Genomic DNA, 26,447 nt, shown 5'->3' with positions numbered 1-26,447 from the left:
TGAGTCTTCTGACGTTGTAATCAGATGTGATTCAGTCTGCTAAGTATCCATGAAGCAACATCTGCTTCACAGAGTGACCTTCTGCTACAGAATGCTTAGCGTCTATTAGTGGATCATAGCACGGAGCCGCCTTGTTTGAGATGCACTAAACTAGAGCAGTCTACTGCTGTTTAGCAACTAGCTTGTAATAATTTATTGCAGTTAAATAAAGCTTAAAAAAAAAACTCCATTAAATAATTACAGGGATTATATGCATTTCGAAAACCTTTGTGTTCTACCGAAATCACCCATTTAATTTCAGGCTTGATTTGTTAAAAAAAAAAAAAAAAAAAAAAAAAATCTGAAATCTAAAGGCACATTAGGGGAGCTGTCAGATGTTGTTTTCTGTAGGTGTTAATAAAACCAGATGAAAAAAAAAAGTCTGAAACAAATTAAAACCAAAAGCAATTTTGCCATCTGTTGTATATTAATTAGAACTTTGCGTATCAAGGGTAAACTTGGTCTTTGAGAATGTCACTGAGCACTCACTTAATAGAATAATATGCAAATGCGCTAGGTTGTGGATGTTTATGCAGTTTTTAATTCTAAGCTCTGTGAGACAGTGGTGGGGCGTACGCACGCACGCACGCCTGCGAACATGCGGAAATATATAATGAGTTCCTCTCTGTTTCTCTCTTTCTGCAGAGCAACCTGCAAACAACCCAGGCCAAGCCACCCTGCAGCCTTTACCGCCCTCCCATAAGCAGCACTCTGCGCAGCACCACCCGTCTATCACGTCTCTCAATAGGAACTCCCTGACCAATAGAAGGAACCAGAGTCCGGCCCCGCCGGCTGCTTTGCCCGCCGAGCTGCAAACCACACCCGAGTCCGTCCAGCTGCAGGACAGCTGGGTCCTTGGCAGTAATGTACCACTGGAAAGCAGGTAACACCCGCGCTCGGGGTTGTCGTATCCTTCCGTGGCCGTTAGGATCACTCCGCGCCCAGGCCGGGTCGATGCTGCGCTATGTCCAACAACGCACAGTTTGAAGCCGCTAGAGTTCAAAAATAAGCTAGTCCGACACTTTCCTCACTTAGCAGAAATTTATCATAGCTATAGCCTCGGTGTTTTGTCTTTTTTAAGATCAGTTGCAGATTGTTGGGAATGTCTTAGGAGCTAGATCAGCGAAGTTTCCATCTCTTCACACATTTTTGTTCCTTACAAGAGGTGAGACTCTGTCCCCTCAGCAAAACTGTTCCCTAATTGCGATCTTTTTTTTTTTTTTTTTCACATCTACGCTTACCAGGCAGGAGGGGAAGGGAAGGAGGTATCAACAGTGGTTGTCAGTCCCGTGCAGCTTTACTCGGCGATTGTGTTGGACAGCTGATTGACTCTAGACTTCTTCCACCGACTGTATGGTGTCCATGTTTTGTAAGCTCATGGTGGACCCACATACAAAAACTTACAAGTCAGATGACCTTATGTTAAAAAAAAATCTTCAGTTTTTTTGCAATGTGAAGGGAAGCAGACCCTTGAAACTTCATCCCAGCATTATTTCCAAAGACACTCAAAAGAGAGGGCTGTCGGGCCCCTGAGGAAATGCCCTGTCCCGAGAATACAGAACCCACCACCAAGCTCTGGGTGTAGAATCCATCTACGAATTCTGAGTTGTATTAGAAAATTCCTCCTCTGAGGGAACACAATCACTATCACTAAAAATTCCATTCTCTGGCTGTAGTCAGACACGTGGTTGTCTGAATCTTACAAAAAAAAACCACCGTGGCACATTTGTTCATGATTTCTTTTCAGTCCTTCTGGATCCAACACCGACATGTCATATGCAGTGTGTGACCCAGTGGGGTTCCGAAATTAGGCACTGCAGCATGGGCCAGGCCCCAGTGTCTGTCTGCTCACACGAAAATCTCACTTGATGCAAACTATCCTAAACTAATCCATTTTATTATTCAGTATCTCCCGATTCATAAAACTCTTTCTTCAGATGCACTGGGACAGTCACGGCTTCTTGGTGTTGTGGTGTGGACAAATTGTCCTTTACCTTCTTAGTCATCGCTGGGCCACTTGGCAGCAAGTCTCCTCTACCACACCCGCTCTTTATTTCTGTGATTCACTAACACTTTATTCGGCTCGGAGGAAATGAATTACCGCCATATAAGAGCTCAAAAATAGTGAACTCTGGACCCACGAGAGAAGGCTCCTTGCGCCCCATGCCAAATGCAGAGCCCATGGCCAACTTCAACCCTTAAATGATCTGCCGGGCAAAGAGGGTATCTCGTGATGAATAAACTTCTATTTTTTGCCATTAGTTCTGTGATCGATACTAATTCTGCTCTGAGGATGAGCAAGCAGGAGGTTCTCGCTGTTAGTTATCAACAATAAAAATCATTCCGTTTTTTCTTTCACTGTTGACCTAAGCAAGGTTACAAAGAACTCCTGCCTTTTTATCTATAGTGCCAGCCAATAGTCGTTGAGTTTTATTGTTTATTTTGTATTTCCCTTCTGGGAGAAATTAGGAAAAGAAATAGAAAGGAAATCAGGCATACAGGAGAATTTCCTTCATCCGAGACAAAGAACCATGTGTATGGATTTTTCTTTTTCTCACAAGGTTATTAAGCATGGACCTAAATTTACCTGGCTTAATTAATTAGTACCCACTGAGTATCTAATCAACACTGACTCACTATTGTCGTCTTGTAAATTTTATTAGGAAAAAAGTAATTTTCCAGTTGAGTCATCAAATTGAATATGGATAATTGCGTTGTAGTTGACAATAATTGTTTTGACAAAGATTTATGAAATACGTCCAGTTAAATCATCAGAAACGTGTTTAATTTTAGTGATGTCGTATAACACAAAAGCCCCCAAAAACTGCTAATAAGAGAGTCAGTATTCCTTGAAGTTGCGTGTTATGGTGAAGAAATTTAGAATAAGTTTGAGAAAGACAATGTACATTCTTGTTGTTCCTTGTGTAGTAATTCTGGGTGCCTGGAATTTCAGAAAGGAAAGTCGCTGGTTAGAAGACAATCCATCCTATCCGTGTGTAAAGCCATTCCCAAGGGAAGCAGTTACCAAGGTTTTCTTCCACCTTAAGGTTGTACCATTATGAGTCATCAATGGGATGACATAGTTTTGTGAATGGATGTAGGAGGGGCAGTTAATATTGTCCCACTAATAATTAGGAAGAGTAACGCGTTCAACGTTTGTGTGTCGTGTTAACAAAAACCTAACCTGTAGTGCAGCTTGGTTGTTCTTCTCATTAGCCAAGGTTCACCTCTTATGGTGGAGCTAATAAAAAGACATGATATTTCAACTCACAGGCACTCGGTGAATAACACTAAGCCGTGAAGTGAAAATCTCACACCGCGCAGACACGGTACTACTGTGGTTTCTTTAATAGTCTCACTTGGTTGGAATTCTCGAGGTGAAGAAGCGGTCTTATTTATCATTGATTTTTTTTTTCTTTTTTAGTTAAGGTTCCCTATTGAGTATGATTCTCAAGCTCAGTTTCAGCCTTATTAACAGCTTCATCCCGACCTGCATCTACCTTTAACTGTCCTTGAATTCAGTGTACCATTTCATCCCTGGCACTTCCATAGCTTTTACACACACTTGTTTATTAATCACGTTTCTGTCATTTAAACATTATAAGCTGTAAAGTATAAAATTTAGTTCTAAGGAGTTATGGGTATAGATTTTTCCCTCCTCTTACCTTGTCCTTTTCTTCTCTGCGGATATAGATAATATTTGGTAAAATTTACCTGGAATAATCCATGAAAATCTCAGTGATCTGTAAATTTACAGTTTATATGAATAAACACAGAAAGATAAAGGCCTTTCTGCCCTGTCCTATATAATTCAATTTTGATTTATTAGAAAGCATTGTTTTTTCACTAGGCAATTTCTTGCTTCCACAAAAAATATGTATTTTCTTTCTCTGATGAGTTTATTCTTTACTATTCCTGGAGACAATCAATACTACCAGACACTCTACTCTTCTACATGGTAACCGGCTTTGCTCACTCTGCAACCTCCAGTGAAATTTACGTCAAGATCCAAATTAGCTTTAGAAGTTCAAAATGACCTTAATCTGTAGCAATTGACGCTACACTTAATATGGAATGGTGTCCCTCATGATCCGTCACGGTCCCTCATGGTCCCTTCTCCTCAAGTTCAGTTATTGCACTTGGGAGTGGTAGCTGTTAGGATGTTGAGAGCCTAGAGCTACTGCATTGTCCTGTATGTTATACTTCAGCTCCTTCTGTGTGTAATAACAGCTGTTCCAAGAATATACAGAAGCCAATGAAGAGCTAAGGCTTGACCTAGGCCAGCAATAGCACAGTACAGGAACTCAATGACAGCCTTGACCCTCAGTGACTGTAAGTTTCATTGTCTTCAAGCCCCTAGTTTCTATGAATTAAGTAGCGTAGTAGTTACCTTTTAGATGTTAACAAAATAGTGGCGACTTAATAAATGATTTATTAAAGTCTCATTTTATTATGACATCTGTTTTGGCATTGATAGTTCATTAATTATGTTCCCATAGCTTTTTACCTAGCAGTTCAGTACTGCTCAGCTAATTATTAATGCATGAAAATGCATATTAAATTACCTCTTTATTAGTGCATTTTTAATTTGACTATTGAAAGCCCTGGGCTTCTTTCATGTAAGATCAATTGCTATGCATTTTAAAAAAACAGAATACTTAGGTGGAAGTATTGTTTACTCACTACATTATCCTTCTGCCTCTCTTTTCTATGCTTTTAAGTGGTCCTAAGGAAAAGCAAGACAACCATACAAACACCAGACTTGAGTCAATCATGCCTATAAAAACTGTGGGCAGTCTCTCATACGTGGTGACCTTATGATACCAAGAGAAGTCTTTTCCACCTGAAAAATTGTACATCCACCTCCTGAGTGAAAAGGAAATGTCTGCTGTCATTAGCAAGTCAGTGAGCAGTGGAACTGAGTGTAGTTACAGCTGTTTCTACAAGTAAAATATGCCTGGGCAGGTAGCCCATTAACGTCAATTGACTGGCTAAGGCCTCGCCTTTGTTCAAGGTAGCTTGGGGATACCCAGGGACTCCTGTGGGGAAAGAGAATGTCACACTCTAGAAAAGAGATGTAAAAGAGACGCCAAAGTTATTGAACACACATTTTAAAATCAGACCTGGTCCTAGGCTAAGAAGGTCTTAACCATTCAAGGTTTTATTATCGTGTTTTTAAAGTAAGCTTTTCTAAAAATGATGAAGTAATTAATATAAGTCAGTTGGATCCTAAAGCAGTGGTGTGCCGTCTTTTATAGTAACTTAGGGTGTTTCTTAAAGGGTCTATGAAGAGATTAGACGTGTGGGCATTTGAGAGAAAAGGAGAGGAAGAAAGAGAGAAGAGAGCAATACAGTGAAGAATTTGCTGGGTGCTACTTGAGGCATATTTCAAGTTGCCACTTAAACTCCTTTTTCTCTGTGACAGGAGGTGACATAGAACTAATCGGTGCCTTAGCTCTGTATTGACCATGTACTTCATCCGAACAGTGACACATAAAATAACACGTTTAAACCTCTGTTGTCCCCGGCGTTCAGACATGTGTTCCAAAGGATGAAGTTAATTTTAAGTCTGTAGTTTCTTGGTCCTAGGGTGATGATTATGAAAGATCAAATGTGAGGGCAGCCTTTGATTGAAGGCAGTTGGGACTAAGAATTTGAACTTCTCTCATTTCTATTTGGTTTGCAGCAAATACTTAATCACTCATCATTTGTTGATTCATTCACACAAAAGGCTCCTGCTGAATTCTAAATATGGGGATCCCAAAGTAATATGTAAATGTTTGCTTATTTGTCTTTTCCCCCAGTATCGAGGGAACATCTCCTGAAGACAGTGTATTGGATTGGGACTGTAGCTCAACGGTACAGGACTCACCTAGTACATACAGAGCCCTGGGATCTGAACCTAGCACTAAGAAAAGGGGAAAAAATGGTAGATTGGATGAAACTTCACTAGAGAAATTAAAGTAGAATCATTTCAGTGAGAATATTATATTGAAGGCAAACATGTTCATAAAAACATAAAACAAGACCAAAATTTGATTCTGAATTTACTCAAAAATGAGTCTCTGTGTTTCTAGTATAATAATTGGAGTCTCCCAAACCATTTTATAAAGTATCCATTCTGAGAAAGTCTAAGCCAAATATTCACAGGTGGTTACAAAGATTAGTGAAAGCAAGATCATGATTTGTTTCATGTAATATTATCACTAAACTACTATAATGCTAAAGATTTGACTTGGTTCAATGGCAGACATCATGCCAATAATTAAAATGAGAAAATGGACTCAACACCAACAGTCACTGTAAATGAAGGTCGTTTGCATGAGTCGGTACTGAAAGCCAGTAGATGCCATAGAAATACAAAACACAGTTCAGCATCTTGAGAGGAACAAATGAATGCTTTGGATTCACTTAGACCTAGCTTTCAAGCCTAGTCCAATTTGTAAATGAATTAAATTCGTTCCTTGACGGTTTCATTCATCAGTATGACGCATTTTGAGTACTCCTTCTGAATCCTCTTTTATCTCCCTCCCAGCCCTACCACACACACGCACGCACACACACACACACACACACACACACACACACACACAAGCACACCCCTCATCCCTACAAGCCCCATTCTCATGTTCATGTCCTTTTGTTTTGTTTTGTTTTGTTTTGTGATCCACTAAGCTTGACCGCTAAGCATGGCCGTCTATGTGATCATGGTTGTGGAGCTCTCAAAGGCCTAAGTACGGAACTGAAGACAATGACATTGCTTTTCCCAGAATTGATCAATAGTCAGTAGTTCAGTGGGGAGTGGGGAGGGGCCAATGAGTCCCTCTCCTGTCCATAACTGACTCTTGACAGCTTCATGCAGACCCAGTTCAGGCATCCACTGATGCTGTGCATTCACAGGCGGTATCATATGCAAGGGATAGCATTTCAAAGCCCTTCCCTATCTTTCCCCATTTTTTTTCTACCCCCCCCCTTGGACAGTTTGCTCCGAGCCTTGGTTGGTGGTAGTATAAATGTCCTACTTCAGACTGCACACTCAATTATCCCTGATTCTCAGTAACTTGAATAGCCAGCCAGCCATGAGTTTCTGCCTTCACCACCATTCGCTGCAAAGAGAAGCTTCTCTGATCAAGGCTGAAGAAAGCATTTGTCTGCAGGTATAAACAAAACTATTTTGAAAAGTTTACTACCCTATCAAGTTAGCTAAATTAGGTTTGGGGTTGTTTTTGTTTTTAATTTATTTACAGTACTGGGTATGAATTCATTCCTGTCCTGTGGGCCTTAAATCCAGTTCCAGTATTTGGTTACCCACATGACGGTCATGCCACTATTACATCGGTGGACACACCTTGCCTGGCAGGTTAGTGTTGAAGTTCATGCAGGTCACAGCTGGCTCAGACCAGTGGTACCTTTTCTCCCCCAGCAGCTTGCATTAGCACCTTGGGCTTTAGGAAAGTTATACAGCAGAGAGGAAGCTTCCAACTCAGTTCTAACTTGATTTCTCAGTATCTTACAGTCAAGAGGCGGCGTCTTCAGCAGTAGGGTCTTACTTACCATCTGGTTTGTGTGAGCAATCATGAGGAATGGTGGAGGCGTGCGTTGACGTTGGTGTCTCTAAGAAGGGCCTCCCTGACCAACAGCTCCTAAGTGTCAAACCTTGGCACTTGGATTTTTGCTTCATAACCCATGGCTTCTGGGAGTATCATTATCCAGCCATGCAGGATAGCTCCCTTCAAACTCTTTTTTTCTTTAACTTAATTTTTTTTTAATCGGTGTATAAAATACCAGGTTTCCAAGTGGTTTTTTTCATACATTCTTCATTTTGGTTAATCCCGCCACCTTGATAATCCCTATTCCCTCCACTCCTAGCCTTCATTTTAATTTTTATTGTTTGCTTATATTTTTGTTTATTGAAATAAGATCTTGCTGTGTTACCCAGGTATATCTTGAAATCCTAGACTCAAGCGTTCTTCAAGGCTCGGCCTCCCCCATAGCTAGGACTATAGACCTGCCCCATACGTGGCTAATGCTTTTAATCGCCTTCAAATTATTTAAAGCTGAGGGCAATCTTTAATATAATAATATCTACTCAAAGTAGCATTGTAGTAAAAAATAATGTAAATCAGTCTCCTGGCATATGACTTTTTTTTTTAACTAATGACAAAATGATAATAACAGGTACAAAGGATAAGGGCACCTAATTGGTTAACAAGTGAACAAAAGTAATATGTAACAAAGTAGCTGCTTTGTTTTCCCAGAAGATAAGAAATGTATCTGTCATACCTGGGATATTTATGCCTAACTTTATGCGTGAGGTAGGCCAAGCATAAAATTAAACCGTGATTAATTTTAGTGGAATAAAAATCTCCTGGCTTTTTCTCTTCTCGTCACTTTGCAAGAAATATGTAGATTTGTTTTAGGCAGAAACCCCAAGTGTCTTAATTTTGGTCTTAAGAAAATAGTCTTCCAATAATAATGAGAGACAACTGTTCGTATGCTTAAAGCATTTAATTAACTAAAATATTAAATATTTGAAGTGAAACAGTAAAAGCCTTGATTGGTGAATTGTCTCTACATCAGTTAGAAGTTAGAACTTAGTTGTAAGTTTTATTTAAGATATGAAAAGCTTTTAATGTGTTTTTGCCTGGTGAAGCTACTGTACAACCAAGTGATAATTTTTTTAATGTACATTGATGTTTTACCTGCATGAGGGTATTGGGTACCCTGAAACTGGAGTTACAGGACAGTTGGGGGCTGTCATGTGGCTGCTGGAAATTGAACCCAGGTCCTGTGGAAGAACAGCCAGTGCCCTTAACCATCTCTCCAGCCTCGATAAAGTTATTTTTTTTTAATTTTTATTTATTTATTTGGTTTTTCAAGACAAGATTTCTCTGTGTAGTCTTGGCTGTCCTTGAACATGCTCTCTAGACCAGGCTGGCCTCCAACTCACAGAGATCCACTTGCCTCTGCCTCCTTAGTGTTGGGATTAAAGACATGCACCACAACCATGCAGCAAGTAGTGTTTTTATTAGTTGGAATGAACCAGGTTATTTTCAGGAACAAATTAAAATGCTAAGAAAGTATGCACTAGCCATTTACTATAGGCTTAATTCATTTTTGAAATCATAATTTCCATAAGTTGTAATATTGCATATTCTGATAATATTTGATTCTAGATAACCAGCAATTTGTACAAAATATTCATATCTGGCTAACTAGTTTTCCTAATACCTAGGCAAACGAGTTCTTAATGACTGCTAGCACATTTCTAGTCTCTTCTCTGAACCTCATCAAAGTAAGAGGTCGTGGAAGCCTTTCCCTCGGTCTTAATTAGTGACTGTGACTTAATTGTTATCCTCTTCCCAATATGACCTCCTCATCAAAGACTTCTTCCTTGGCAGCCACTGTATGAGGTGTTCATTCAGCCTTTCCCTTTCCATAGGCTCTGTGAAATTACATCCCTGCCCTCTTTGCGTGAAGGTTGCATGCGTGTGTGCACTTACGTATTTTGTGTGTATGAGTAGTTTATCTCTACTTACTGTGGCTACGCGGTGATTTTTTTTTTTAGAGTATCTTCCTATAGTTAATATTTCTACAATTTTACCACTGTTTTTACCAGGATTTCATCCTCTGGTTTCATTAACAGTCAGTAATTACCCTGCCCTAGATAGCTGCATGTTCTTCCTGCCCATCTGTGGTGTGCTCTTACCTGATGGTGTCTTTCTCCTCTACCTTCAAGCCTGAGGAAAAGCCTGTTTTCTGAGAACCCTTTCTTCTCGGCCCATTGGATGAAATTCTTGGACATGCAATTAACCAACTAAGCTTAATAAACTCCATTTGATAAGCCTTCTGATTCTGCCGTGACCCTCTTTATGATTTTATACAGTCTCGCCTCATATAAGACCGCTTAAAATGCTTCCACTCGAAACCATCCTGTTCCAGTCACATCCTGAGTAATGTGTTATTGCCACTTTCTGGTCATGGCATATGGGGCAAAGCTCTGGCTTTGAGACACATCTGGCTTAACATCTCAACCTCTGGTGAACTCCATAACCTTTGCCTTGATACTCGCAGGCTTTTATCTCTCTCTTTTTTTATCAAATAGGATTTATGATGCATCACAAAGGTTTTATAAAGTTTCATTGAAATGTCACATACAGTGATCGTGACACTTGCTGCTTCCTGTAATTCCTTTCTTCTCCCATGTGTTTAAAACAACTGATTTAGTATTTTCAAAGGCAAGAGGCCACTACCAAGGCAATAAAAGAACCAACAAAGTCATAATCACTACCAAATAAAGATCATGTGGATGAATTAGATAGTAACCACTAATTCCTCAGCTGAACTGAAGCAGCTTCTTAGATGAAGGAACTATCCAGTAGATATTATTGTTGTTATTATTATTATTATTATTATTATTATTATTAAGCTTTTCACAGTGATCCACTGGAAAAAATTCATTTTGTTATGGAAGACCTAGAGATAATGTGACTGCTTTGTTAGTATGTTGCGTATGCATGTGTATGTGTATGTGTACATGTTTGCACTTGTGTGATCTGGTACATATGAAGGTCAGAGGTCAATGCAACTGTCTTCCTCTGTCATTGTCTTAATGTTGATAGACAAGGCTGGGCCTCCCACTGAACCTGGAGCCCACCGACTGGACAAAACCAACTGTTCAGTGAACCCGGGATCATCCTTTCTCCACCTCCCCAGCACGGGCGTTACAGACACACGCTACCACCCCCGTCTTTCTGTGTGGGTGGCGGGGATCCAACCTCAGATCCCCATGCCTACACAGCACGTACTTTACTGACTGAGCCAACTCCCCAACACCGGGACTGCTTTTGAAAAGATGACTTGTATTCCAGAACAAATTTCAAAATTAGAATTAATCCTATGGATTATTTTGATTCCCTTTCTCTAGAAACCCATTGTGTCTCCAGAAGTTCCTGAGCAAATTTGGAAATTATCATAGTAATATATCAATGCATGTTTTGGCCACAGAATCATGTATTGGTAGGACTATTTCCAAAATGAAGCAGTGACGCTATTTCTCCCTGAGTTAAAAAGGTTTGTTTTTTTTTTTTTTTTCGGGGGGGGTGGTTGTTTTGGTTTAGTACAGGGTAAGAAACCCAAGGCCTAGGCAGGCATGCATTCCCCTACTAAGCTGCATCCTGGGTGGTCTTTAGTCTCCTTATTTTGGGACAAGGACTCCCTAAATTGCCCATGCTGACTTTGGACTCACTCTGTACACCAAGTAAGCCATGAACATGTGGTCTTTCTGCTCTCGCCTCTGAAATCGCTGGGGCTGCAGGCCTGCACCAGGAGGCCTGACTGCGTCTCTAGATAGAAGCTGTGCTGTCTAATCATTCCTGGGCAGACCGGCATTCAGTTTGCAAAAATATATCCTGGCCAGGTGTGGTGGCACACGCCTTTCATCCCAACCCTGGTGAGGCAGGAGGGATCTCTGTGAATTCAAGAGCAGAGTGTTCTACATTGCAAGTTCTGGGCCAGTCAAGGCTACATAGTAAGACCCTGCATCCAAACAAACAAAATGTGTGTGTGTGTGTGTGTGTGTGTGTGTGTGTGTGTGTGTGTGTGTGTTTAGTATCATATTGATGATAATGGTCAAATAGTAAGGTCAGAAATGTGACCCTTATCCCATTTGTAGATTTATCTCATTTTGGAGGTTTCTAGTGCTGAGTAATTTGCCGTAGGTAGATGCCTGGCCTGCATATGGCTAAAAGCAATTTCCGAGACCACACTGCAACCCACCCCAAAAGATTTTGAAAAAATCTTGTGCTAAATGACACACTCACAAACCACAGATACTAAAAGGTGAGGGTATCATGGCCCACCCCCTACGCTCAGCCTCCTCCCATGATGCCTATTAGACCTGAGAACCTTCCTACCTCAAAGAATTGAAGGGGTTATGGAGGAGGGGGGTACACAGTGGCCATTACGCAAGGTGGACACACGACAACCTGTAAAATGAACAAACCAATACAAACTTCAAAGTTAAGTCTAAAATAAATAAGTACAAGTAGAATTAGCAAGAATGTTTAGTCCTTAACATATTTGGGGGAACAAAACACCCTCATTTTTGCCCCTGCTTTTGAATCTGAATTTAGTAGATCATCTAATTCACACAGGGGATTTTGGTAAGTTTAAATGTAATCTCATTTCCCGGAGCTTAGTTGGCAGCTAGGTGTGAAGAAAGCCTTGCTTTCACCCATCCCACTCTTTGAACTATTCATTTCCTGTTGAGTTGTGTGTGTGTGTGTGTGTGTGTGTGTGTGTGTGTGCAGTGTCATGTACGGATCAGATTGGTCCATACTGAGGTGCTGTTGACATATCCCGCAATCCAGAATTGTCCTTATTTCTCAAAAGCCTCACTTCCATATCTGAAAAAACCCTTCCCTTCCCCTGTCCTGAACTTCCATTTCGAAAGAACTTTTCTGATCAATTTTAAGCATAGATGATGACTGTGCAATCATTAAATGAGTTAATAATTGGTGGAGCACATAATACATTTGAAGATATTTTCTTTATTTTCATTTTAACACATTCGGCCCATGATAACCATCAGTAGTAGGTGTAATTGATAGAGTAAACATAAAGATATCTATAATACAGATTCATGTGCTGGATATCATGGTTATACTATTAAAATCACTGAAATAAGAAGCAAATTCTCTTCGTCTGTTTGAGTCTTACTAATAGTAGTATGAAAAATAACCTTTTACCTTTCCCAAACGAAATTTGTGACACTCGCACGCTTGAGTACAGCACACCTAACTACCCTAAATCATGATGAAGATGCTGTGCTTCCTAGGATAGCCCTACACTTTCTGTTTTATTTAGTTTATGGGTTTTGTTGGTTTGTTGGTTTGTTTTTTTTGAGGCAGGGTTTCATCCTGTAGCCAAGGCTAGCTTACAGCTGTACTTCTGCCTCAACCTCCCAAGTCCTGTGATGATAGATGTAGGCCTCCTTACCTTCATTCAGCCCCATACGTTTTATACAGCTATGGTTATATTTAAATATAATTTTAGGTAGCTCTATTTACCTAGGAGTATTTAAAAAAGTTCAAGGTGGTAAAACACTTCCTAGTACTTTCACCAGTCACCTTCATATGGTCTAAAATTATCCCTCCTGGTTTCAGAGGTTGGCCCCCACACAATGATGTCGTCACCAGGAGTATATATTCATATTCAGTATAACTGCATATTAGTGTGGAATCAGTTGCTAATATTTTTATCCAAAATATCAAGAGCGTTTATCTCAAACCATTTTTGGTACAACTGCTAATAATTCATATTAATTCAGGTTGCAGTAATGAAATTATCTTGTTTATAAGCTTTTCATTTAAGACATTTTTCTTCCTGGGATCACCTCCTAGTGTGAAAGCTGTCCAAAGATAATAGCACATCAATTCAGAAGTGAAATACATTTGAGATCCCAACATGCTCTCAGCATGAAGGGGTCGTTTATCTGTATCACTAACATACCATGTCACAGCTAGAATCCTTACATAGTTGTTCTTTTGTTTTAATGTCAAAATATAGAATTTACATCCTTAGACTGACTACTTCCTTGGGAGATGTTTAATTTTCTTGTCTAAAATACTTTTATTTAAAGTTTGTAACAAAATTAGCTTTCTAAGTAAGAGACAGTTTGGAATGTAAATATTTCTGTTTTATAGTTGTGTAGCTTATTACTGACGGTAAGTTTTATAATTAAATTTACTACAATATTACCCTTTTATGAGCACCAAAATAATCCATTTTGAACAAGCCAGTTCTTAGAATATTTACATGGGCCTACTCATGCACAAATCCACATTTTTTTTTTTTAGAATCATCCGTTTTAAAAATTAACACAGTAAATGGTCAGGACACAACCAACCATCTGGGGGCTATCATTTACTAACCACACACCAAGAGCGTTTGGTGATTTCTGCACTGTTTTGTCTTCTCAGCTAAGGCTGGAGACTGGTCTTTCAGTTTTGAGGTCCCACCTGCTAATTTGTGCTCTTAGTTCCAGCTCGCATCCAGCCCTGCCTCTGCCACACTGCTGGCTGAGGAACTCGGTCTCAGACTCGTGTTCTGTCCACTTTCAACTCTCCCCTTAGCAGTGAAGCACTCCGAGGCATCTCCTGCTTCCACCCTGGGAAGCATGTTTTAAGAGAAATTCTAAAGGATCAAAGAAAAGATTTGGACAGTAATAGTAAGAATTCACTGTGGGTTTTTTCTTTTTCAATTATGTTGGCGTTCGCTTCCCTCTGAACTTGAGTGACAGAATTTTTTTCAGTGGCTTGTTTTGTAGATCAGAAGGGGCCCCTGCTGTGACCTTTGCCAGGGTGTGGTAGTGCAGCCTTGGTGGTCGGCCCTGGGAAGATGGCCTTGCTTGCCAGCTCTTTGTCCTCACCGGTTTCAAAGAAGGAGAAAACCTAGGAGAAGGCAGAGCTCTTTTCCCAGAAAGCAGGTTATAAAGGAAACAAGGACACTGGGTTTGTTTGGATGGATGCATGCACAGCAGCTTTAAAATACTTGTAATTGAATTTGCCAGAAGAGTCTCTGCTAGTAGGGAAAAAATATATAAATTTTAGTGTCAGCTATTCATTGACAAACTTTTTAGGGGGAAAAAAATACATTAAGAATATTCCAAACAGAAAAAAAAAAAATGGGAATAGTATTATGTTCTCAGTCAGTGCAGCAAAGCATCATGGGAAGTTTATACATCTATAGTGAATTGTTACCTGGCCTTATCCAGTGTTCAGAAATCTAAGTGTTAAATTGAAGAAGAATGGATATCTGCCTAATGAAGGTTCTAGGGAAATAAGAAGTGCCGATGGTGGATGTTTCAGAAGTGTGTGGAAACACAGATCCTAGAGAAATGAGACTAGAAAGCGGAATGCTTGCCAGCACCCCAATCATTTTTTAAAGTTAGGTGCCTCAACATGGTAGATGTTTAACAATAGCAATGACCTTAGAAATAGTCAGTAATTAGGGCAGAGTTCTTAAAAGATGAACCCAAAGGTGTAATGCAATAAAATAAGAAATTGAAAGATGTTGAAGGTTAAAAAAAGGAAACAAAAAAAAAAACTGGAAATACTATGGCATGAAACAGTAAAAGATATTTAAGCTTGTCCAGGTCTGATGGATTGAGCCTTGGATTATACAAATTTCATTTGTTCTAAGTTAACTACTTCGAGTACACCATGAGCAACGACTTTCTAAGCTAGAGTCTTTTGAATTGATTTGCTCCTGTTGTACGGTCTTGATAGGAACGTCCAAGGTAAATTGAAGCTAACAAACCATACATGAATGCCTTGCTGCCATGGTTCTTACAGTGTTGTCCCTGAGTCAACATCATCCCTTGAAGTTCCGTTCCACCCACACTAGTTATGCTTTGACAAGCCCACAAGGACATTGTTGTACAAGCTAAGTTTGAAAGGCACCAGTTTAAGCTATGGGGTGGTCTCTTGGTCCCTGTTGCTCATCTTGGTGGCCTATCCCCTACTACAGAAGTTCACAAGCTCTGCTCATGCATGTGACTCAGCAGTCTGTCTCTGTTTTCCTTGTGTCGAGGGCAGACAGCTGTGGCATGCCTTTGCAGTGATAGGCAGGTGTGGGCTTTGGACCATGTGTGCACCTGGCTCTTGGGTTCTTTAGTTCAGGGATGTCACAGAGTTTCAGGGCCGGCATCCTCAGGTGATAGATTTATTTCCCAACCTCTTGATAAAAGTCATTGTAAGTAATTGTACTGAGCATCTCTGGGTATGTATAGACATTAAGTTGCTTAAAGGTAAGAAAAATAAACGGCTTTAAATAACAACAAATCATTTTCAGGAGCTAATGAGATAACCTCAGTGATTAAAATGCTTACCACACATGAGTGAGGAGGACCTGAGTTCAGTCCTTCACATCCCTGAGGAGAATTGGGTGGAACAGTACCTACATATGATCCCCATGCTGAGAGGCTGAGAAAGTTGGGTCAGCCTGGCATGGCCGGCCCTAGGTCCCAGTGAGAGATAACCATCTCAAAACACAAGGTAGATGACTCCTGAGGCATGGCACCAAGGTTGACCTCCCGCAACGCACGGGTGCACACGAATGTGTGTTCACACATGCCTGCACATACATACATACACACTCATACAAAATGGATGGTTTTCTCTATGAACTTACTTTCTTTGGTTTCTGTTTATTTATCATCCGTAAGAATTTAATATTTCTTTGCCTCGTTATACAAGGCCCTGTTCTTTTTTCAGCTTTTAATCAATTATGAACATGTTATATATACACCTGGCAGGTAATTCTGTTGGATTTGTGCTGTAAAATGTAATGTGAAATTTGGAACTTGATAGTGAAAAATTTAAAGACTAGGGAACAGGTTTTAAGTGTTCAGAAGGCTTAGGTCACAGTTCACATCATCTCTCAGGTATAATTCATTTCAAATACATGCTCACAAACTGTTTTTGTCTAAGTACTCTTTCTGCGGTACTTGATAAAGACTTGAAGACCACAAATAATTACATGAGTGACACATAGCCCAGCAACAGTGAGATGTTAGGTATTTTCATCTGTTGGAAAAGTACCATAAAATGAATCCCAAGAAGCCGGGCCATTGTTTTGACACCAAGTGGAATTAAACAATTTTGAACTCAGGAGCTAATTTTAGCTTCCATGCGTTTCCAGGTAAATTTAATCCACAAGTATGGGATTCATTTGCTTTAGATCTGAAAATGTCATTTTGGGAAAGGCGTTTGATGTTCAGGAAATCTTGTGAGACCTTTAATAAGCCTCTTAAATCCAGAGAGTTATGTTTTGCCGCAAGGAAGAGGAACCTATGCCTTGAGTTTTTCTTACCTCTTAAATGAAAACTTTGGGCCTTGAGAAGATGGCGGATCTGGTCAAATGCAGCCAGACTCATTGGCATGTTGAGGAAATCAGAGCATCTAATGTGAAGAAATAGAAATCAGTGTATGTCTTGGGAGCTTCATACAGGTTCTCCTACAAAGGTCAGTGAGAGCAGGGCAGTAACACATTTTCTTTAAACAATTTCATGTAGATCACCCTCTTTGGAAGAAATAATCAATGGAGGCTGTGCAGTAGGGAAGTGTGCTCCATAGTGTACAACAGATGTACACTATACAGTAGTGTGCAATACAATAGAAATATGTTCCAGGGCTCTGTGTCATTAATAAAGCCTTCAAGTGTGCCTTAGGGACAGGAGCCGAACACCAGCTGCCATACCCTTTGTTCTGATCATTTCCATTGTTAATCTCTAAAAAGGTTTTTAATACAGTATAAAACGCTGAAGAAAACAAACTGTTTGCTATGAAGATAATATACACATAGGTAGCTAAGCGAATTAAAATTTCATTCAGTAGTTGCACACTGTCTGTTCAACTTTTTATTTTCTCTCCTAATCTCCCAGTGAGGAAATGACTCAGATGACTTGGAATAACGCTGCCACATGTTTTCATTTGGGTGCCTGAAGTTTCTAACTTCTTAAGCCATTTACTTCATATTAGAGGAATAACATGATTCTATTAATCCTCTGAACAAAGTATAACTATTAACCCATTTTTCTTTTCTTAGTTACTCATGAGTGTGTGATAACTTCCATAATTTCATACTTTGGAACTAAGTATTGATTTATTGGTATTATATGTGATACAGTTTAGAAAGGTACATTTAGCATACCCCAAATATATCGTCACTAAAAAATTCTCTTGGTGGTCAGTTGTGTGATTATTAACTAGAAAGACAGACATCGAAAGTGAAGGGTTACTGCGGAACGGCGCAGACCTGCTCAGACATTTGCTAAAAAGCAAAATAAGGAGCATGTGGTTAGGCCTGGGGTAAGAGTAGAAAGAAAAGATGGCTGTACATTGGGGAAGTGAGTTTGGATCCCCAGCATGCAGGTTAAAAAGCTGGGTGTGGCAGTGCCCGCCTATAATCCCAGCCCCGGGAGGCAGAGGAAAGAAGGTGTGGTGTGTCATGGGTGTGGGTACCGATTGGCCACCCAGTCTAACCAGTCGGTGAGTTCTGGGTTCTGTGAGTGACCCTGTCTCACAAAGTAAAGTGGAGAGCAGAGGGAGAGGACACCAACTGCACAGGCACATGCACACATGTGCATACAGCGCGTGCGCGCGTGTGTGCACACACACACACACACACACACACACACACACAGTGGGACAGGGAGGCGAAGAGACTGAATTTACCCACTTGGACAAAGAGAAAGGAAAAAAACCTGCTGTGAAGGAAAGCCTGCAGGTTCTCTGACAGTTTGAATACCCAGGGTGGATGAAGGGGTCAGGCAGGCAGGAAGAGTAATTGGAAATTATCAAAGATCCTCAGAGAGACCCGAAGACTAAAGTTACTAAGCCATGACCAAGAAGTCAGGAAATGGGGACAACAAGAAATAAGAGGAAATCCAGGCTTTGTCCCTGGTAACTTCATAGTTGTGACGTGACCCATACACAGACTCATCACAGACTCCATTAAAAATACAAACTAGAACACAGGGTAGGGACAGAGTTGTAAAGGTCGGTCCAAAGGCACATCAACAAAGAACCAGATCTTTCCATTTCCAGAGACAAAAGAGCAAGCTTTAATTGTGCTGCAGATCGAGTAATCCTTGCCATTTGTGCGGGCTGCTCAGAGTTCCAAGTTAATGAGGCACCCGAGCTCTGCCTTTCCTGTCCCTTGTTGTTGTTGTTGTTAAACAGAAGCCCCCTCCCCTCCCGATTCCAAAGCCACAAAGCAACTGTTAGTGTTCAGTGACCTTCCGCACCAGCTGTCTTTGGGGCTTTGAAATTGATTTTCCTCATCTCGGGCTCTGGTAGTCTGTCTTCAAGTGTGCTTCTCCAGGCCGGTCGCCAGGGTGAAAACAGGGGTGCAAATAGCTGAGGAACTGGAGGCAGGCGTCACGCAGGGCATCGTTAGAGACATCAGAGCGAAATCAGGCTGTGGAAAAAGCAGCCGCTGCTGCTGCTTTATGGCTAAATACAATGGGGGGGGGGGCCGGGATTCTACGTGAGTTACTGCTTCCTTTCCATTCCCAAATACGGTTCGAAGAGTAAAGAAAAATTCAGTCTTTATTCTACAAACCTCATATGGAAGCCAGGTCAAAAACATGGTATTGTTGTTGTTGGGTTTTTTTTAATAGTAATGTTTTGCACAATTTTTTTTATATGTGAGAAGCACGTTCTCATAGCTGAATGGCCTGGCCAGGAGCTGTAGGATGAGAAGCTAATGGCGTGCAGAAACAGGCCTCATGGAGAATTAGGTGATAAGACAGCTTTTACTTCTGGGAAGTCATCATGCATGCTTTGTATAGCTGAATTTCAATATTCATGAAATATTTGTGGAGTTTGAAACATAAAGGAAGTGCTGTACCGAACCTTAGGGAAAGTGCAAATGGGTTTTAAGGGCTGTACTGATGGTACCATAAACCTCACAGTGTTGCCTCTTTTATATAGTGCAATGGTAAAGACGTTGTTGCTTTTCAAAGGATGACATTCTGTCCAAACCTCCACATTAGCCCAGGTCTGCCCGATGTGGAGCCACATGTCTGTCCTCTGCTATAGCAAAGACATAGACATGGGCTTTTCCTTCTCCACCTAAGAACTTGTACATGTATGTTTTACCGTGTCTATTTTCAGGCTTAATTTGACCTGAAGGGGTCAGTCAGCATGCAAATGGTGATTTTGAAGTAAACCAAATTAAACCTTTCCTGATTCTTTCCTACATATTAGAAAAGTATCCGAAAATCCCGACTGCCCGTGATTTTAAATGTAAGACACGGGTGAGGTACTCCTTCTTCAATACTTTCTAAACTTGGGCATCAATTATACTCTATGCTGCCCATGCCCTATGTCTCTTCTAATACTCATTTAGGTGGATAAGGAGAAAATACCTCACTCCAGGGAGTAAAGGTAACTCCCCCCTCCAAAAAAAATTAATATTTTCTCTTGCAGTGGACAAAACAAAAGTATGTATTTAATAAACTGGAACCTCTTTGGAGGAAAAGGGTTTTCGGTTCCACAAATATTGATCGGTAATGTCGCCGCGGATCGAACCTGAAACTTTTATGTCTGTTTAGACACATGCTGTTCCACTGAAGTACACCCCTGAGTCCTACATTTGTGTTTTTAGTAATATATCAAAGTTGCATTTTTGTTATCTACAGAAAATAATTTCATGACCATTTAAAGCTAGTATTTGAAAGAGTTCCTTGCCAGAACCTGCAGTCTTGGTGTGTACTGAGATCTCGGGTCTGCAAACAGAGACAGAGACGTCTGATTTGAAGTCAGCATCTAGTAAAAGCTCATCATCTCATCATGTGTATAGATATTCCCATTTCTAGTGTCCAGCCTTGAGGGCTAAGGTCGTGGTCTTGAGAGTCTCAGAGTCCGGTTCAAATCCCATTTCTCGTTAGGAAATTCTTCAGACCACTTCCTATTAGTCAGTGTTCCGTTGCTGTGATAACATGTCGGAGGCAGCCAAAGGCGCAACTGGTTCGTTTGAGCTGAGGATTTGAGTCTCCCCCATGGCCTGCTCTGTTGCTTCTAGACGTGTGGCAAGGCCGAAATACCATGCTAGGGAGGATGGAGAGGAGTAATGTTCTTACCTCACCGTAGCCAAGAAGTGGGGTGCAGGAAGGGATGAAAGGAGAGAGAATGGCGGCCGGGGCGGGGCAAAGAGAATGACCCCAAAGACCTTGCTTCAAGTAGACTTCATCCCTCCCAGTTTTCACCACTGCCAATAATGCCATCACATTCTGACTCCATCACTGGACTGAATCCCTGATGAGTTTAGTAATCACGTGGCCGCCATGCTGGGTAAATTCCACTCACTAAAACCAGCCGTCATCCTGTTACGTTCCTAGAGACTGCCAACCCCTCAAATAGGTCTCTTTTCTCTTCTAAGCAATAGTATGCCTAAAATCACGAGCTTGTTCCCTCCTGTCCAACACTCGTGGGCACTTGCGATGGCTGAAGTATTTTAGAGTCTTCTACAGTCAATTTAAATCTCACAAGTCCTACGACAAAAAAAAAAAAACTACAGAGAGAGGTTAAGGAAGCTTTCTAAAGGCACATACCTAGTGAATAGGAAAGAAGATTTTAAATGTTAGCGGTCGAGCTTCCCAGGTCTCTGCTATACCTGTTCGATATATTTAGCCTTTTTTAAATACACAGTAAGTGTATGAGTGTTAAAATGGAAAATACTTCGCGATGAACCCCATAAATGCATCTTACATAAAGGCTATCCCATACTATGGCAGAGAATGAAAGGACCCTTTTAACCTCTTGAATGTAAAAAATTATAGCCTGCTGACTGCATTGGACACCTTAGAATAGGATGTAATAATAGTTCGTGTTAGGGCTGGGATGTGAGCAGTATTATCATGCTAAATGAAAGCCATGAAACACGGGGTGTTTTTAAATTTGAACACTTTTTTATTGTTAACAAGAATCTAAGAGAACATGGAGCGGAGATGGTCATGTGGTGGGGAGTGGATACAGGCAGAGTTGAAGGGGAGAGGATGGGGGACTGATGTGATCAAAATATATTGCGTACATGTATGAAATTCTCTAAGATTGAATAAAAAAGTAAAAATAAAAGAGTCTTAGACTCGGTCACCTTTCCAAAGAGTTTCTTACTCGATGGCTTTGTCATCTGGTCCTTAAATTCCTGCTTCAACCTTCCTAAGCTGCAATTTGGGGGCCCTTTGCCCTTTGTGTAGTTCAGTGAGAGAGTCTGTCTCTGTATGATCTAGAAGCTGTTTCGCCAACCGAGAGTCTGTCTCTGTGTGATCTAGAAGCTGCTTTGCTGACCTAGTCATTTATTTAGGTTAGGTTTTAAACGATATTCTGTGAGTCTCTCCCTCCCCCAGCCCCCACAAGATTTACCTTGCTGATTACATTTGACACCTGCTAAAAATAAAAGAGTTGACAAGCTCAGAGACTTGACCAGCTGCCCTTTCCAAGCTTAAGAGTCCTCAGCAATGGGGCCGGGGGGAGGGTGGTGGCAGGCTAGATTGAGAACGCTTCCGGTGAGGCAGCACACCATTGGTGGGACATGGGCACATGCTCGTACGTGAGCACACATTCTCCTGGAATGCGCATACACGCACAGCTGTGACCTAGGACCAACTTTATAATATGAATTACGAAGAACTACTCATGAGGCCATTCATCATTGTGTGAGTCAGTCAGTTCTCGCCTTTCGCTGTATGGGTTCCGAGGATGTTCCAGCATGCTTACGTTCAGGAGACAGTGTGGCTAGGGTCATTCCATCGTCTCTCAAGGTGGCTCCTTGAAACCATAAGGATTACTGGTGTGCATATGCCCTGCCATACACTATCGAAATCATTCTCAAGTCACTTTCACGGTATAGCTCTTAAACTAAAACGTTGCCTTAAATTTTAACTTTTAAAATCAGATGAGGGCCGGTGAGATGGATCATCAGGTAAGGATGCCTGCTGCCAAGCCGAACAACCTACATGACATTGTTGGAGTCCATACAGTGAAAAGCAAGAACTGACCCACACAAGCTGTCTTCCATACATGCTCCATGGCATGCCTGCATTTGTACATACACACACACACACACACACACACACACGCACGCACGCACGCACGCACGCACGCACGCGCACACGTGCACACATGCACACGCACCAAACAAATAAATAAATAGAGGTAAAAAATAAATATACGAACCAGGGCTTGGGATGTAGTTCCGCTGGTAGAGTGCTTGCCCAGCATGTGTGAGGCCTTGGGTTTGATGTCATGTACCTCATCAACTTGAGGTGATGTGGCACACCCACCTGCAATCCCAACTCAAGAGGTGGAGCAGGAAGGTCAGGAGTTCAAGGTCCTCTTCAGTTGCATAGTGAGTTCCAAGCCAGCCTGCCCTACCTGAGACCTTATCTCAAAACAAAATATGTGAGGTAGATGAAAGGAAGGAAGGGACAGAAAGAGAGAGACTAGGCTGACTCCGCAAGGGCCACAGAAGAGAGTTAGTCCCTGTGCGTCCGTCCTTTGACGTATGTTAACTTATTCCCCTCTTAACACGGCCGTGTCTTACGATGATATTCTCTCTTTCCACAGGCATTTCCTATTCAAAACAGGGACAGGGACGACGCCACTGTTCAGTACGGCAACCCCGGGTTACACGATGGCATCTGGCTCTGTTTACTCGCCGCCTACCCGGCCACTTCCTCGAAACACCCTCTCAAGAAGTGCTTTTAAATTCAAGAAGTCTTCGAAGTACTGCAGCTGGAGGTGCACGGCGCTGTGTGCTGTAGGGGTCTCCGTGCTCCTGGCCATTCTCCTGTCCTATTTCATAGGTAAGACCAAGGCTGGAAACCGCCTTGCCTGTCGGCTGCAGCACGGTAGTGTTGTGTCGTTTGTTTTGTCTATTGATTTGGGTCTAGAGTCTCTTATGAGGTATTATCTTGTCAAGTCATTGTTGATGACCTGGTAGAAATCAGGACATTTTTAAGTCATTTCAGTAGATGTGATAGGTAGAAAAACGGACGTGGTGGACAGTTCATGTCCATAAGTGCTAACTGTTCTCTTGGATATCAGTGTGATTGTATGTTTGTTATTGATGCCATTACTCATAAAATATTGATGACTATGACATTTCCTACATACAAAATTATTCATGGACTTGGAGGATTCAGTACTATGTAGGAATCTCCTTCAATCCATGCTCAGTAATTAGGGACTCTCTGCTGTCCGTGGTATTACATGTCTTCCAGTGAACTCAGCTGTCTACATGTAAACCTCATCACTCAGGACTATTATCTTCTATTCAGGAACACTCCAGAGAACTGAGACTCTTCAAGTAATGAATGGTTACACACTCGTTCATATATGTGAGGTTTTCACCTCTTCTAGTGCATTCCTCATGATTTTCACTTAGTTTAACTATTTTACAATGTATTTGGGCATTTATACTGCTGGCAATGGCTTGCATAAATGTCAGAAAGACTACATGTATTTTGATCTGCTTCTATGGAAAGGGAAAAGGCCTCTGCATTGAAATGCTAATGGTGCCCACTAAGATAAATCACAGGCTGTGTGGTTTATACACCAAGAGCAAGAGCCAGTGATGCATCCCCAAGTTTACAAAGCAATTTGTGATGCCCCATGAAATTCTATCACTAAAGACGAGTATCCAGGGGCTCTGTATAGGATGCTGTATGCTCTTACAGAGGGCCTCTCTCTGCCAGTCCCTGAAATACTCCTCAGATATAAATTATGTGCTTTGGAATGTGAAGTAACCATCTTGAGTCTCTGTGGTTAATGGAAATGCAGAACTGTAGAGCATGGAAGAACTTCGGAGATAATTGAGTCAGGGATGGCAGCCGTGTGGCATGTTATGGACTGTTATTTCGAATTCTTGGACCGTGGATGACATCACTAATGATTCAGAGCTCAGTTTCACTCTGAACATGGAGACATCCTCATTATCCTCATCAGAATGCTCAGACAGGCCTCCAACAGTCACTACCCATCAATCAGAGGAAAGCCAGATGAAATCCATCCATCAATTTTTTTTATCTAAGTTTACTTCCTCCTCCTAAGATAGTCAGGCCAGGTACCACCATACCATCGCAACCTCACACCCTGGTGAGACCACACTGTGCTTGTGATGCTCTCAGGTGCCTGGCAGCTTCCCGGCAGCATCAGTATTCAGGGTTAATTTCTAGTACTCAATTAGAAAATACCCTGGCCATTAAGAGAATCCTCTCTAGTTAGCTGTATAAATTATTTGTAGCTGTCAGAAGTGTGCCGCTGAAGAATTTTAAATGTGTGAAATGTGTGAGTCTTAAATGGAACGTGATCAATTACCTATATGTGTTTGTAGGGGATTTTTTTTTTAAACATGGTGCATGGCAGACAGATGCTGTGGCAGGGCTGGCATGCGCTGTTGGGCTGACCAGTTCTGTATCTGTGGTGACTGGCAAGTGTCTATCCTTGCAGTGGTTTGGAGGTCGGTCCTACATGATCTTATTTTATTTTGTAGTGTGGTGTCAATAGTGTGACAGTACATGGCTGCCACTTGCGTTCTTTCTAAGGGATCCTTTAGTAAACATAATTATCAAACTTCTAAGTGAAATCTCAAAAATTTCCTCTTTCTTGCATTGCATGATTCATTAGTCAGTCATCAACATCCTACTTTAGATACAAAGTATCGAAGAAGATTCTCGGGCACCATTAATGCGCCCTTTTCTCTTCCCTTTTGATTTTCTCCACCTGGAAACATGAAAAACACAGAGCCAAAACACTCATGTCTTCCTTTGAGTTCCATACAGGTGTTTGCAGGACGTTTGTTTGGATTGCATGAATGTCGTGGGAAGGGAGGAGCTAAGATTCCAACGGTACCTAGCAAAAATTACTTAAGTCATCAGAAAATCTGCTTAGAGTTTTCATCGACGTTTCTGTATGTAAATGAGGATTATAATAACACGGCTGTTTGTAAATCAGATAAAGCGTTTTGTTTCTTCATCGGTCCGGGCGATAAATCTTTTTTGATTAAAGATGTTGCCTCCCCCCCCCCCGCCTTTGAAAAGAGAACAGACCGCTTCTCTCAAGGAAGGTTATCCTTGGCTAGGAAGTGTGCCTGTAAAGCAGAGAGGGAACAGAATGGAGAGGAGAGAGAGGTGAAGCCTGCCTGCCCGGCCAGGTCAGTCTGATAAAGCACAGCATCACGAGGGAGACAGTATCATCCTCAGCTCTACTTCACCCCATTCATAGAAATGACCCCATCCTTAGACCTCGTTCTTGTCTCTCAGGTTGATTGTTAATATGAAGCAAAAGCTTAAGAAATGAGGGGTTTAGCTGGGCGGTGGTGGCGCACGCCTTTAGTCCCAGCACTCGGGAGGCAGAGCCAGGCGGATCTCTGTGAGTTCGAGGCCAGCCTGAGCTACCAAGTGAGTCCCAGGAAAGGCGCAAAGCTACACAGAGAAACCTTGTCTCAAAAAACCAAAAAAAAAGAAATGAGGGGTTTAAAAAAAAAAGCTGAAGGAATTATTCCGGAATATTCAAGAATGTTCTTTGTACCTCCCAGGGCGATAATGGGAAGTTAGGAGAATGTGTCTGTCCCCTGCCTCTTTCCTGAGGTGCAGTCTCGGGATGGTCCGGGTGGAGAACTTCTGGAAGACGGGGAGGAGGGGAGAGACACACAGACTTGGTTGACTGTTTTTTAACCTGTTTCTCTCAAAACTTCAAAGAAGACGGAAAGACCCACAGAGAAGGTGAAAATTAATTGCAATCGTAGGACCCCACTCTGAGCTCTTAGGTAGGGAGAGGGGCTTGCTGTGTGATCCCGGGCACACAGCGGGAGGAGAGAACCGGCTCCCTCACGTTACC

The 26,447-nt window shown here is 41.5% G+C and overlaps 1 protein-coding gene across 1 annotated transcript in view; it reads left to right on the top strand.

Moving 5' to 3' along the window:
* The first annotated feature begins 671 nt into the window (after positions 1–671).
* Tenm3 (teneurin transmembrane protein 3) overlaps positions 672–26,447 on the top strand; it is a 181,138-nt gene continuing 155,362 nt past the window's right edge. The window contains exons 1-2 of the mRNA XM_059244770.1: positions 672–922; positions 23,175–23,413. Coding sequence (XP_059100753.1) covers positions 23,242–23,413 — 172 coding nt within the window. The 5' untranslated portion in view covers positions 672–922; positions 23,175–23,241. The remainder of the gene's footprint in view (positions 923–23,174; positions 23,414–26,447) is intronic.

The sequence above is a fragment of the Peromyscus eremicus genome, chromosome 17 (assembly GCF_949786415.1).
Source record: "Peromyscus eremicus chromosome 17, PerEre_H2_v1, whole genome shotgun sequence".
Lineage (NCBI taxonomy): Eukaryota > Metazoa > Chordata > Mammalia > Rodentia > Cricetidae > Peromyscus > Peromyscus eremicus.
This window is presented reverse-complemented; position numbering and strand designations above follow the sequence as displayed.